Source organism: Poromitra crassiceps (genome assembly GCF_964638095.1).
Source record: "Poromitra crassiceps genome assembly, chromosome: 14".
NCBI classification, from domain to species: domain Eukaryota; kingdom Metazoa; phylum Chordata; class Actinopteri; order Beryciformes; family Melamphaidae; genus Poromitra; species Poromitra crassiceps.
In genome coordinates, this window is record NC_139633.1 from 44351124 (window position 1) to 44364579 (window position 13456).

The 13456-nt window shown below is 44.8% G+C and overlaps 1 protein-coding gene across 1 annotated transcript in view; it reads left to right on the forward strand.

Moving 5' to 3' along the window:
- The window catches only part of ubr2 (ubiquitin protein ligase E3 component n-recognin 2), a gene marked incomplete at its 5' end in the record, with an annotated part of 209586 nt that overhangs the window by 161688 nt on the left and 34442 nt on the right, over window positions 1–13456 (forward strand). The window contains 2 exon segments of the mRNA XM_083650803.1: window positions 7146–7202; window positions 7702–7779. Of these exon segments, the coding sequence (XP_083506929.1) occupies window positions 7146–7202; window positions 7702–7779 (135 nt within the window).

Below are 13456 nucleotides of genomic sequence, written 5' to 3' on the forward strand. Positions count from 1 at the left end.
TGAAAACAACTTCAAATATACAAACCGTTCAGACAGTGCTCAGCATAAAGGTATACAAACTTGGGTGGGTGCACTTTGAGAGCAGAATTAAGAGGCTAGATCTATGACGAACTACACACATCCAGTGTACTTTGTGTCAAAGATCACAGAACTTAAATATAAACAGTGCTCAGGGCTCCAGACTAACTTTTTGGTTGCACCAGTGTGCCTACATTTTTCGGTGTACCCAAATTTTTCACCATGCCTTTTGGCACTGCAATAATACATTTTAAGTGTTACTGTACCTTCTTTGTCATTTTGTATACATATTGGTAATTACTCAAACTAAAAAAAAGTATTGCAGCATTTATGAACTGGGTGTCTGTGGTGTGATTATCACTTAAACATTTTACTATGCAACTATTTAGTTCAAAAAAACATAATTATACAAAAGTGTCTCCCCAAAACGATCACTTCTGGCCCATATAATAGTGTGGCCATGTTTTTATGCCTCCGCCGGCGATAGCCAGGCGGGAGGCATTATGGATCCGGGTTGTCCGTCCGTACGTACGTATGTCCGTCCGTACGATGTTCGTTAACGCGATATCTGAGGAACGCCTTGACGGAATTTCAACAAATTTGCCTCAAACATCGACTTAGACTCAAGTCAAGTCAAGTCAAGTTTATTTATATAGCCCTAATTCACAAGCATGTCTCAGAGGGCTTCACAGAAAGTATGTCTAGCTAATTCTAGCTGACACAACAGTAACAAGAATATACAGAATAAAGATAACATTTGAACAATTGATAATATAGGAAATATAGGAATGAGGGGAGAGCAGAGGAGAGCGCAGGAGAAGGGAGAATAGCAGGGGGAATGTGAGAGAGTGATGAGGTGGGGAGGGAATGGGAGATGTTGGAGGGTATAGGAGGTGGGGAAGGAGCAAGAGGAGAGAGCAGGAGAGGGGAATCTAATCAGACTCAAGGATGATCTGATTAGATTTTGGTGGTCAAGGTCACTGTGACCTCTCGAACGCCATTTTCAAGCTTGTGAACGCGATATCTCAGGAATGCCTTGACGGAATTTAATCAAACTTGTCTCAAACATCGACTTGGACTCAAGGATGAACTGATTAGATTTTGGTGGTCAAAGGTCAAGGTCACTGTGACCTCTCAAACACCATTTTCCTGCTTGTTAACGCGATATCTCACGAATGCCTTGACGTAATTTCATCAAATTTGCCTCAAACATCGACTTGGACTCAAGGATGAACTGATTGGATTTTGGTGGTCAAAGGCCAAGGTCACTGTGACCTCTCGATCGCCATTTTCAAGCTTGTTAGCGCAACATCTCAGAAATGCCTTGACGGAGTTTCATCAAATTTGCCTCAAACATCGACTTGGATTCAAGGATGAAATGATTAGATTTTCGTGGTCAAAGGTCAAGGTCACTGTGACCTGACGAATGCCATTCCCAAGTTCGTTAAAGCGATATCTCAAGAACGGCTTGATGGAATTTCTGCTAATTTGGCTCAAATGTCGACTTGGGCGCAAGGATGAAAGGATTACATTTTGGTGATCAAAGGTCAAGGTCACTGTGACCTCCAACTCCATTTTCAAGCTTGTTAATGCCATATCTCAGGATTGCCTTGATGGAATTTCATCAAATTTGCCTCAAACATTAACTTGGCCTCAAGGATGAACTGGTTACATTTTGGTGGTCAAACTTCAAGGTCACTGTGACCTCACGAACGCCATTCCCAAGTTGGTTAACGCAATATCTCAAGAACGGCTTGATAGAATTTCTTCTGATTTGGCTCAAACATCGACTTGGACGCAATGATGAACTGATTCCATTTTGATTATCAAAGGTCAAGGTCACTGTGACCTCTCGAATGCCATTTTCAAGCTTGTCAATGCGATATCTTGGGAATGTCTTGATGGAATTTCTTCGAATTTGCCTCAAACGTCGACTTGGACTCAAGGATGAACTGATTACATTTTGGTGGTCAAAGTTCAAGGTCACTGTGACCTCACACACCCAATTTCCAAGCTCGGTAACACAACATCTCAGGAGCGCCTTGACGGAATTTCTTCCAATTTGCCTCAAATGGCGATTTGGACTCAAGAATTAACTAATGGCGGAGGCATAAGTCCGCATTGCGGTCGTTCTAGTTCAATCTGCAATGCAAAGCATTTTGGTAAAGAAACCGCGTCACTGGGTGGCAACGGCAATGGAACCCTATGGAGCCCAAGTGGCGTGAGGCTTGTGTGTCTGACATTATGTAAAGTCATTGCATAAATGTGTTTTTATTGAAGTAGTTTTGAGCCCCTGTCATTCAGAGGCTGTTGCATCACCCTACCTGTGCAGTGGGGGAGAAGAAAAGGTAGTGAGAGAAAACTATTTCAATCAGGAGAGGCCAGTTGGTAGGATTAGACAAACTTTATTTAGCAATCGGCATGCATGGCAAATACTTTGGCGCTTGACTCCATTGGCCAGTGGCGCTGCTCTTGAGGCAAGAGGAGGGCACCTGCATAGGCTAGGAGATCCCCCCCCCCGTGGGGGATCAGGAGTCAAGACTCGTTGGTGGCGGACTGGGAAGGTGGGTGGGGCAAAACAACGCTTCGGAGGCCGGCTTCAAGGGAGATGGACTGCCGTGAGCTGCTGCTGCTATGATCGGCCAGAGAGAGAGAGGTGACGTAGAACCCTTGCTATATATATGAGGATTAACTGACGTCATATTTGACGTCATAGCAGACGTCATACTAGGACTTTTGACTGACCACGTTATGCTAGAACTTGACTGTCGTCAGGGGATGATCGGATTATGCGTGAGTGGCCTTCTGCTTGAACTATGGTCTGGAGACCTCACTTCAATCAGGAGAGGCCAGTTGGTAGGATTAGACAAACTTTATTTAGCAATCGGCATGCATGGCAAATACTTTGGCGCTTGACTCCATTGGCCAGTGGCGCTGCTCTTGAGGCAAGAGGAGGGCACCTGCATAGGCTAGGAGATCCCCCAAAAGGAAGATCTGATTACCGGAGGTTAATTGAGATCTGCAGGCGCCAGTAGTTGATTGCACTTTTCCGGCCTTCGACCTTTTTAGCGACTTACAGCTATTTGCGGCTGGCGCTCCCAACTTGGTCGGGCCTTCGATCTTGCTTTTCCTGCCTTCGACCTTTTTAGCGACTTACAGCTATTTGCGGCTGGCGCTCCCAACTCGGTCGGGCACCTCGCGATAGCGCTTCCCAGCTTGGCCTACCTGGCCGCCTTGGCGCTTCGCGATTGTACTTTTCCGGCCTTCGACCTTTTTAGCGACTTACAAGCTATTTGCGGCTGGCGCTCCCAACTCGGTCGGGCCTTTGATCTTGGTACGTACTTTTCCTGCCTTCGACCTTTTTAGCGACTTACAAGCTATTTGCGGCTGGCGCTCCCAACTCGGTCGGGCACCTCGCGATAGCGCTTCCCAGCTTGGCTCACCTGGCCGCCTTGGCGCTTCGCGATTGTACTTTTCCGGCCTTCGACCTTTTTAGCGACTTACAAGCTATTTGCGGCTGGCGCTCCCAACTCGGTCGGGCCTTTGATCTTGGTACACTAATGTTTGACTTGGCGCTTCCCGGCTTGGCCTACTTGGCCGCCTTGGCGCGACTACCCTGACTTTCTCCGACTCTCTCTTTCTCTATCCCATTCTGCCCAAACAAATATTCACTGCGCCGGCTCCCCTACCAAACTCACACATGTGAAATCTCCCAGCATGCATTGAGGCGAATACATTTAGACAAGAAATAGCAACCAAATCAGCCTAAATAGGCTAAGTGGTAGATAGAAATAATATTTATGTTAACACAACATGCAATTCTAGAACATTTCAATATTGGACAAAATAAAACCTAAAAATCAAAACACAACCCTATGTGAAACATATATGTAATCCAGGTAGAATTGGAGCCGTCGCAAATACAACATGATATAGACGAGTGACAGCTGTAACACAGTTCTACTGTGATGTCCTGTGATGTCCGCTCCAGCAAGACTTGGCTTACTTCACACATACTTTTACAATAAAAACACATTTATGCAATGACTTTACATAATGTAGGCTATATTTATGTGCATCATTTAGCTTGTGCAGCCGGTAGTCTACAAATTATAAAACTACCTGCCCTGAATGAGCCGAGTGGGGGTGCTTGTTCACTATTGTGAAAGTTATGTGTTTACAACATAAAGATCATGGAATTGGATGCTATCAGGAATGTCACCGATTGAAACTCACTCACCTTGAATTATTGTAATGTTACAAGTCACGATGTCTGTCTTTGGGTTGCTTCAAAGTTGGAAATGTTTACTAGTCCTTTGGAATGGATAAAAACTGCAACCGCAGTGGCACAGGCTGGCACAGCCTGTAGAGACTGCTCACACGTGCCACCTGGCGGCTCTTTTGCGCACTGCAGCTGCTGGTGAAAAAGGGAGGGGGGGAAATCACCCTAATTACTCCGGGAGGCCGCAGCAGGCCGCTGCACCGCCGCAGCGTCGTGTCTCCCTGTACTGTATATACAGACCTCTGTATGCAACACAATCAATGACAGCTAAGGCATTCTGATAGACTAGAGTAGCACCATGTAGGAAGTAGTTTGAGAAGGAATAAGTAACATGTAGCATTAGTAAGTTTGAGAAGGATTTTTGTTTTTTTTATTAAAAGATGTTAGTTCAAGAAGGGCCCAGGTGTAGCCTGAAAAGGTGAGTTTTTAGTTTCCGCCCAAAGATTGGCAGAGATTCGGCTGTTCTGGCCGAAGGGGGGAGCTCATTCCAGGAACAAGAAGAGTCGCGATCGCAACGAATATAATGTATTGGTGTGTTCCTTTATCGCAAAATAAGTGGGATGTGGAGGCTAAAGGACGTCACATCTGTTTTGTTAGCGTTCCATTTGCAGAAAACTGGAGCTGGGAAGTTCACTGTTGCGAGTCAGCTCTTGATCAGATCCAGTCGCTAGCCATTGTTAGCAATAACAGTTGATAACAAGGCATTTCGCTGCATTTTGTGCATACAAACACTGCAGCAACATGTCCACACAGATAGAAGTTAGGCAGTGCTGTGTGTACAGCTGATTTAATGAGACACAAACAAGACAGAAGTGCTGAAGTCGGGGCTGCTGAGGCTCCTACGAGTTTGGAATTGGAAATACCAGCTCTAGTGATGTCACCGTCCCAGCTCATGACCTTTGAACCGTAAAATTACCAGTTCCGTTATAAAGGAATGCACGATATTAGGGATGCACGATATGGATTTTTTTCAACCGATGCGATAATTGATAAATATCTGCTTCTCCTGGCCGATAACCGATAATTATTATAATAAATATATATATATAATATATATATTTTTTAGTTTTTAACCTGTATTTTATGCACACCTGGGGTTAAAAGAAAAGGCAGATGTAGTGAGCATAGCTCTGACCTAACCAAATCTAACTGACATCACTGTGAACACAAAACAAAGAAAACTTCTGATATAATATGATTGTTTTTTATAAAGTATCACTCAATTATAGTCAATACAAAAATAAAGGCTTTTATAGATCGGAAAGCTGAGCTTAGTCCGCAGATAAAACACAATGACAAAAGGCATAGTAATTTAGACTCTTATTGTCATGTTACTGATCTGTTCAAATGTTGCATTGGTGCCAGTTCTTAGTGAATGGTAGCCTGGGCCCAATGAATGGGGCAGGCAATATAAACCATCTGTGTCGTTTCACTTTTTACTGAAAAATGCTGCCACCAGATGAAATAAAAGACACTATGTGATGTTGACTGATGCTTTTTATGTAGCCTAATGTGCGTGACTGTGCCTTTGTTTTCCTTATTATTGGCTCTGTTAGATGGCTCTGTCCAGCAGCTGCAGTAGCTAGCTCAACTCTAAAGTCCCTTTGTTATAGTGGGACTCCCGGCTAGCGCGGTTAGCTTAACATTTGCGTCTTATTTTTTGGAGTTAAATACACAATCCCTGGATGTTTCATTTCGGGTAAAGGGGTTTCCATTAGTTTCTATATGTTTACACCGGCTCTGTGAGTATGAAGTGCTTTTGCAGGGCTGTTTGATCACAGAAGAATTGAGGTAAAGCGCACAACTCCTTATATGAAAAACAGACCGGGTGCCTGGATAATGGATAACAATGAAAAAGAAGAGCCAGCACTCACGGTAGGCTAATTGAAAAACAGCCTTTTATTGGGCAGTGAAAAAATTGGACGTTTCGGCGTAAAGCCTTTGTCAACAATGAGAAAAGAGACACTTTCAGAAATATATATACACACATACATCAAGGAGGGTACCAATCATTACGCAGGGCAGTAATGGGAGAATGCAAGGCACCTGTAGTGCACCCAAGGGTGTGGCCGTCAGGGCCGTGTGCAAAGAGAAGTTGTGCAATCCTAGACGTAAGGAAGGAAGTGATTGATGACAGACAGGCAAATCTACCATAAGTCAAGAGCCAAATAGCCTACATCACCGCACAATCACTGTTTGATCACAAGCAATGTGTCTGCCAAGCCTGAAGTGTAGGCCGCGCTACGAGCTAACGCTGAGCTAATGCTCACGCTAACACTCTAACAACAGCTAACGTAAACAACAAACAAATCCGCTGAATCATCGCCAGCTTTGGTTTAACGTAATGCCAGCTTAGACGTTTCCCCTCCTCTCGGAACCCGTGTGGGACATGGATTGCAAATTACAATAGCGTTGTGATCATCTGAAAACTGTGAAAAACAACAACATACTGGCAGCAGCCATGTTTGGCTGCCGTCGCAGCTGTGATGTCACGAGCGTGCGACAACAATAGCTCCGCTTCCGAGGCAAAAACAGACCCTGATTATCGGCTGTTAATTTATCGGAAAAAGGAATAATAAATAATAACGCAAAATGGCCATATCGGCCGATAATTTATCGGTCCGATAATTATCGTGCATCCCTACACGATATATAGCGGAAACCCTGGATCAGGGATCACCTGGGGTCCGCTGCAGCACTAGAGTCAGCAGGCGAAACTGAACCAGGATCAGGTGGGGAATCCGACTCGGTCCATTAGTAAGATAGTCACACTGTAACATTGACTTTGTGCCACTAGGGGGGCGGCATTGACAATGGTGTGTGTGTGCTATTCCACCTCCTGCAGATGGTGCCGGCAGCCAGGGGTGAGACGGGCTCTGCAGGGAGATGGGCCTGTCATCAGGTCAGACCCACAGACACACACACACACACAGATCTGTCTCACTCCTCCTCCAGGATACATGTTAAACGGGTTGAATGTGTTTATCTGGTCTATAGTATTATCTAGGGGTGTGACGATACACTCAGCTCACGATACACAATATTGGGTTCACCATAATGATATGATAGGATATTTTAACTTTCTTTCTTTTTTTACAAAACTTGAATAATGAATATATATGACTGGAAAATTGTTGTTTTATCCGAAATACACAACATGCAAAACAAATGCTGTTGTTTGAAATTGTTATAATAACTAGAAAACAACATGGGAAATAAGGCTCATCTTGCAATAGAATGTGTCACACAACTTCTACATTGAACTAAAAGGTTTCTCAACACTGTCAACAGTGAATTCTCAAATGCATCTTCAGTTTCCTTTCAAGAGATAACTCTTGTTGTGATTTGGCACTATATAAATATAAAATTGATTGAAATTGATGGACTGTGTCTGTCTTTAGGTTCCCCAGAGAGTCCAACCAGCTGATCGACCTGCCGGAAGACTACAGTTCCCTGATCAACCAGGCCTCCAGCTTCACGTCAGTACACAGACACACACACAAACACACACACACACAACTGTCACCGTCTTCCCCATAACCCTGGTGGTTCTCCTGGCGAGCAGAAGTGTACACAGACAGCTGTGACAACACTTGTACTACTGTAGCTTCTGGAGTCTGCTTAGAGGACAGGTTCCACACATCCACAGTAGATCGGAGTCTGAAGCAAATATATGCGTAACATTAATGTAAACATTGCCATCTAATGAAATAAACTGATAGGGAGAGACAGAAGACATCGCTAACTAAGCTATCACTAACTGCAAAGCTAAGTAACTAGCAGATCGGGAAAGCATATAATCAACTGTGGGATTAGCGAGAAAGTCGAGAGAGCTATGAGTGCTAGAAGAAGAAGAACTTGAGGAACAAACGCGTCTTTATTAGTCACACGACAACCCAACACACGCATGTGGCCAACCACACACACACGACCAGATACACACACACACACACACACACACACACACATACGTAGGGTGGCCATCCATCCCCCTTTCGGGCGGACATTCCGGTGTTAAAATGCCGTATCCGTCCACCGGCACAGCCTTGAGACGGGCGCACATTTGTCCTCCTTTTGAGATCTTCGCAAAAAAAGAAGGATAAGACATCACTCATGTAAGACATCGACATCACTCACGTCTTTGGGGCCAGTTCTATTGAACTTGAGTGATGTCTTATTCTTTTTTAGGGTGCTTGGTACAAGGAAATAGAGCTCGACAGTCACGTGACATCTCTTGCCCCGGAAGTGAATTTCCCATTCATCCATAGAAAATTTGGGGGCGGGGGGGAAGGGGGGGTTGGTTACTCATATAACTTGACCTACTGAATCGTGAGTGACCATTAAACCTTTCAGTTGGAGCAAAAACAAAAAATAACAATGGGGAAAAACAGTTGGAATTCGATTTTTTGTTTTTCCTCCAGCTCTTTTTTATGGTCACTCATGATTCAGTAGGTTACGGGTTGGCTTGGTTCCAGCCTTAAAACTTGTTATATAAGGATTTTTCTAAATGTCTGTGTGCTGCCCTTGGTATATGTGCTGTATATAACTTGACAGTCAGATAAACGCCTCCCTGACATCAAGACTCTGAAGACAGTTGGTAGCATATGTCCACAGGTTTATTGACATCGCCAGGAAAGGGTGAAACTAAAACACACAAAAAGCATAATCACAATATGCTTGCTTTTTATACAATGTAAATATACACAATGTACTGTAAATATACTCAAATGAATTAAATTGCCTTGTTTTTACTGCTATACATTTTTTACGTATTTATTGCATATTTAACGATAATGTTCCAGTCTCATCATATTTTTTTAACATCATATTTTAACATGTCATCAACTATTCATATTTATTCTCTCCTATGAATTTCAATGACTCAAGTGTACAGCAGTCATTAGCAATAGTAACTCAATGGACTTCTTGCACCAAAGTTCACCAAACTTAACATTGTTACAAAAATAATGACCTGCAATTGTAAATAATAATAAAACAAAGTCATACATACCAACGATGCTATCAAAGGGCAAAGATGTATGCAGATATCACTGGAAGTTCACTGAACCAAACAAAAGTAGCAGCTTTCTGTGCCATGCGCCTTACTTCCTGATTACTGGTCACATGACATGAAAGGATTCTAGCTTCCTGTGACTCTTAAAGGGACCACGACATAATACAGCAAACATGAAACTAAACAAGGCTTGTAGCTTATATTAACTTAATTGTAACAAAACACTCCCCGCCTGGCGTGACTACACGCCACTCAACAAATCCAAGACAGCTTAAGCCTCTGGGGGGAGTAGAAGCACTATCTCTGCAACAGGCCTATGAAAAAGTTTAGTCCCTCCTCCTCTAGTGACCTTTACCTCGACCTTGCGCACCTTCCCATCTTTGCTAGGGAAGGTCTGAGTTATCAGTCCAAGAGGCCAATCATTTCTTGGTACTTGGCTGTCCTTGAGGAGAACAACACTTCCTGGGTTGACGTTTGGATGACTGGACTGCCACTTCTTGCGTGCCTGTATTGTTGGGAGGAACTGCTTCCGCCATCTGTCCCAGAAGGTGTTGGACAGGTGCTGAACCTGCCGCCACTGGTGCTTGTAGAGGTCAGAAACTAGGAGCAGAAAGAATGTTCACCTTTTGCGTGAGAAGAGCAGCTGGACTCAGTATGAAGGAGTCATCAGTGTCGGTGGTCACAGGACCAAGAGGCCTGCCATTGATGATGGCTGCTACTTCTGCCATGAAAGTCACCAGCACTTCATGGGTGAGTTTGTCTTTCAGCTGGAGGAACATGGAATCCAGGATTCTCCTTGCAAGACCAATCATCCTTTCCCATGTTCCACCAAAATGGGAAGCATGCGGAGGGTTAAAGGTCCAAGAGCAACCTTGGTCTGTCAGGTAACTCTTCACAGTTGTGTTGTCAATGTTTGAAGGCATCTTCAACTCCTTGCAGGCACCAACAAAGTTGGTGCCACGGTCCGAACGGATGTGCTTGACAGAACCGCGCACAGCAAGAAAGCGCCTGAGCGCGTTGATGAAGCTTGATGTGTCAAGAGATTCTATTACTTCAATATGAACCGCTCTTACGCTCATACATGTAAAGATTACGGCCCACCGTTTACTGTGTGAAAGGCCTCCTCTTGTTCGTCGCGAAGGCATACTCCAAGGGCCAAATACATCTAGCCCAACATTTGTGAATGGAGGGTCTGTTAACACATTGAGTGCCAAGGACGTCTCTGGACGTCCTAAAAAAATGTAACGAGGAGTGCCAAGGACGTCTGTGGACGTCCTAAAATCATAATTCATATTATTCCATAATTCTGCTGTTTAAGGTCGTACCTAGCCAGTGAGCATGAATCCCTTCAAGGGATCACACGGCGCCACCTTAAACATCGTCACGGGAGCTGCGCCACCCACCTCAGATCCTTTACTTTGTGCATGAGACAGCAGGGAAAGACGTGATCAAAGAGGAAACCGATGCATGCTTCAGCCAGAGCCGTATATATTGCTCTGTCTGCAGCGGAGAGTGGGCTCGGCTGCATCCGCGCTCACAACTGAGCTCTTATGCTTCTATCTATCTCCACACGATTCACTGCCAGAAAGCCAGCATCCGAAGCCGAACGGCCAAGCCTTTTCGTTCAGTCGCGTTTTGGCATTTCCTTGATGCGCGCTGGGATCCGTCCGGGGCAAAAACGGAGTCGAGAAAACAAACTCTGTGCGTGTGGGGAGGAGCCCGCAGCTCGGAGGTGGAGGGGGGGGGGGGGGGGGGGCTGCACAGAAACCACACCACGCCACCACATCAGAAAACACCAGCCAGAGTCAGTGAATGTGCTCGAAATTAGAGTGCAAAAGGTATTCATAAAAGTGACTATATCTTGGAAAGTAAAAAAAAACGACAGAAAACCCTTGAAAGTGCACTTTTTTCAGAGGCTGTCATTTCATAATGGAACTGTCTAGAAACAAAATTTCTTCTTTGGAAGAAGCAGGAGTGTTCAATGTTTCATTAAAGTCCAGCCCTGTTAATATAGCCCTAATAGAAAAAATTCTATAGCTGTTTTCAACTGAATGGAAGTGAATCTGGCACAGGCTGCAGACAATTTTACTGAAGCGCTGTGGCACTCAATGTGTTAAGGGACGATCTGCTGGAAGACTGGCCATCTTTTGAATGATAGGTGGAGCTCTAAGCCTTCTGCAGGTTATACATTGGTGGATGATGCTGCTCACTTTTCTCTTGCCTCCAACTATCCAAAAACCTGCTGTACGAACAGCCCCTTCTGTAAACAGACGACCTTGATGTTGGATTTGTTCATGGTGATGCTTCACGATTAAAGCTGCAATGTGATGTTTGCCAGGAATAATCAATGGAGTCTTTTCAATCTGATCAAAGTCTGCATTGTGGAGGCGGCCTCCGACTCTCAGCAGGCCGTGCGCATCAATGAAGGGATCCAGATTTTTGGGAGGACTACTTTTAGGGATCTGCTCGTGCTTTTGGATGCATTTGATCTCTTGACTGTAGACTTCCTCCTGTACTGCTTGAATGATTATATTCGAAGCTTGATCACATTCTTCAACAGTGTATTCTGTTTTGCAGTAATGCCAGCCCTTACAAGGGCTGTTCTTCATTGAGGTTTTGTTGAAAAGACGGGCTATGTGTATGAAACGAGTAATGGCCCGAGTTAGTGACTTCCAGGATGAGAACTTTAAGAACCGCTGGGAACCAAGCTGCTTGGAGGATGTTGTAGTGCTCAAAGTGGACATTAGAGGATGGATGTCTGGGTCTGAACTCGGATCTACAAGATCGTAGATGCTCTCAGAGTTACTTGTCTCCGGTCTGTGCAGAGATTTGGGTCCACTGAGCCAGTTTGTGTCTTTCAAATGACCTGCCATCACAGAACGTGTAGCGTGGTCCGCAGGGTTCTGATCGGTTGGCACGTAACACCATTGGTCTGGATGGGAGGACCTTCGGATACGTTGTACCCGGTTACTTACATACACGTAGAAGCACCTGGTTTCATTAGAAATGTAGCCAAGGACTACCTTGCTGTCTGAGTGGAAAGTTGTAGCATCGAGCTGGAGGTCTAGTTCTGCCGAGATTAGGTCTGCTAAGTCCACGGCAAGAACAGCTGCACAAAGTTCTAGTCTTGGTATTGTTTGCTCAGGATGAGGGGTCAGCTTGGCTTTGCCCATTACAAATCCCACATGGTTATTTCCAGCAGCGTCAGTTACTTTTAGATATGCCACTGCTCCAATAGCTTTGGTTGATGCGTCAGAGAACACGCACAATTCTCTTCTGCTAGCTGCTGAGGGTGAAGTTGTCGTGTAGGGTCTGGGGATAGAAAGATGAGACAGTTCTTTCAAAGAAGCTCTCCAAGACGTCCACGCTTCCTCCATGTCTTGGGGCAATGGAGAGTCCCAGTCACCGTTCTCAGCCGTGAGTTCTCTCAGAATAGCCTTGCCTTGTATTGTAACCGGTGCTACAAACCCCAAAGGGTCATAGAGGCTATTGATCGTAGATAAGATGCCCCGACGAGTGTAGGGTTTTATCTCATCGGAGACACTGAAGTGGAAGCAGTCTGTCTGGAGGTCCCAATTGAGTCCAAGACTGCGCTGCATTGGCAGCAGGTCTGCATTGAGGTCCAGGTCTTTAAGGTCACTTGCATGATCTTCAGCCGGAAAGGCCTCCATGACCTCTTTGTTGTTTGCTGCAATCTTGTGCAGCCTTAGGTTTGATTTGGAGAGGACATCCCATGTCTTTTTTAGCAGGTTGACAGCAGCTTTGACTGTAGGTAGGGACTTCAACCCATCATCGACATAGAAGTCACGCATCACAAAACGTTTGACATCAGGGTCAACGTGAAGCTCGCAGGCCTGAACAGATTGGTGCAGTCCATGAATAGCCACTGTGGGTGAAGGGCTATTTCCGAAGACGTGGACCCTCATACGATACTCCACAATGTCTTTGGAGAGGTCATTGTCTTGAAACCAAAGAAAACGTAGGAAGTTCCTGTCGTTTTCCTCTACCAAAAAACAATAGAACATCTGTTCTATGTCCGCTGTAAAGGCAATTGCTTCCTTTCTAAAGCGCATCAGTACTCCGAGCAGTGTGTTGTTCAGGTCAGGCCCAGTCAATAGCACGTTATTGAGCGACACATTGTT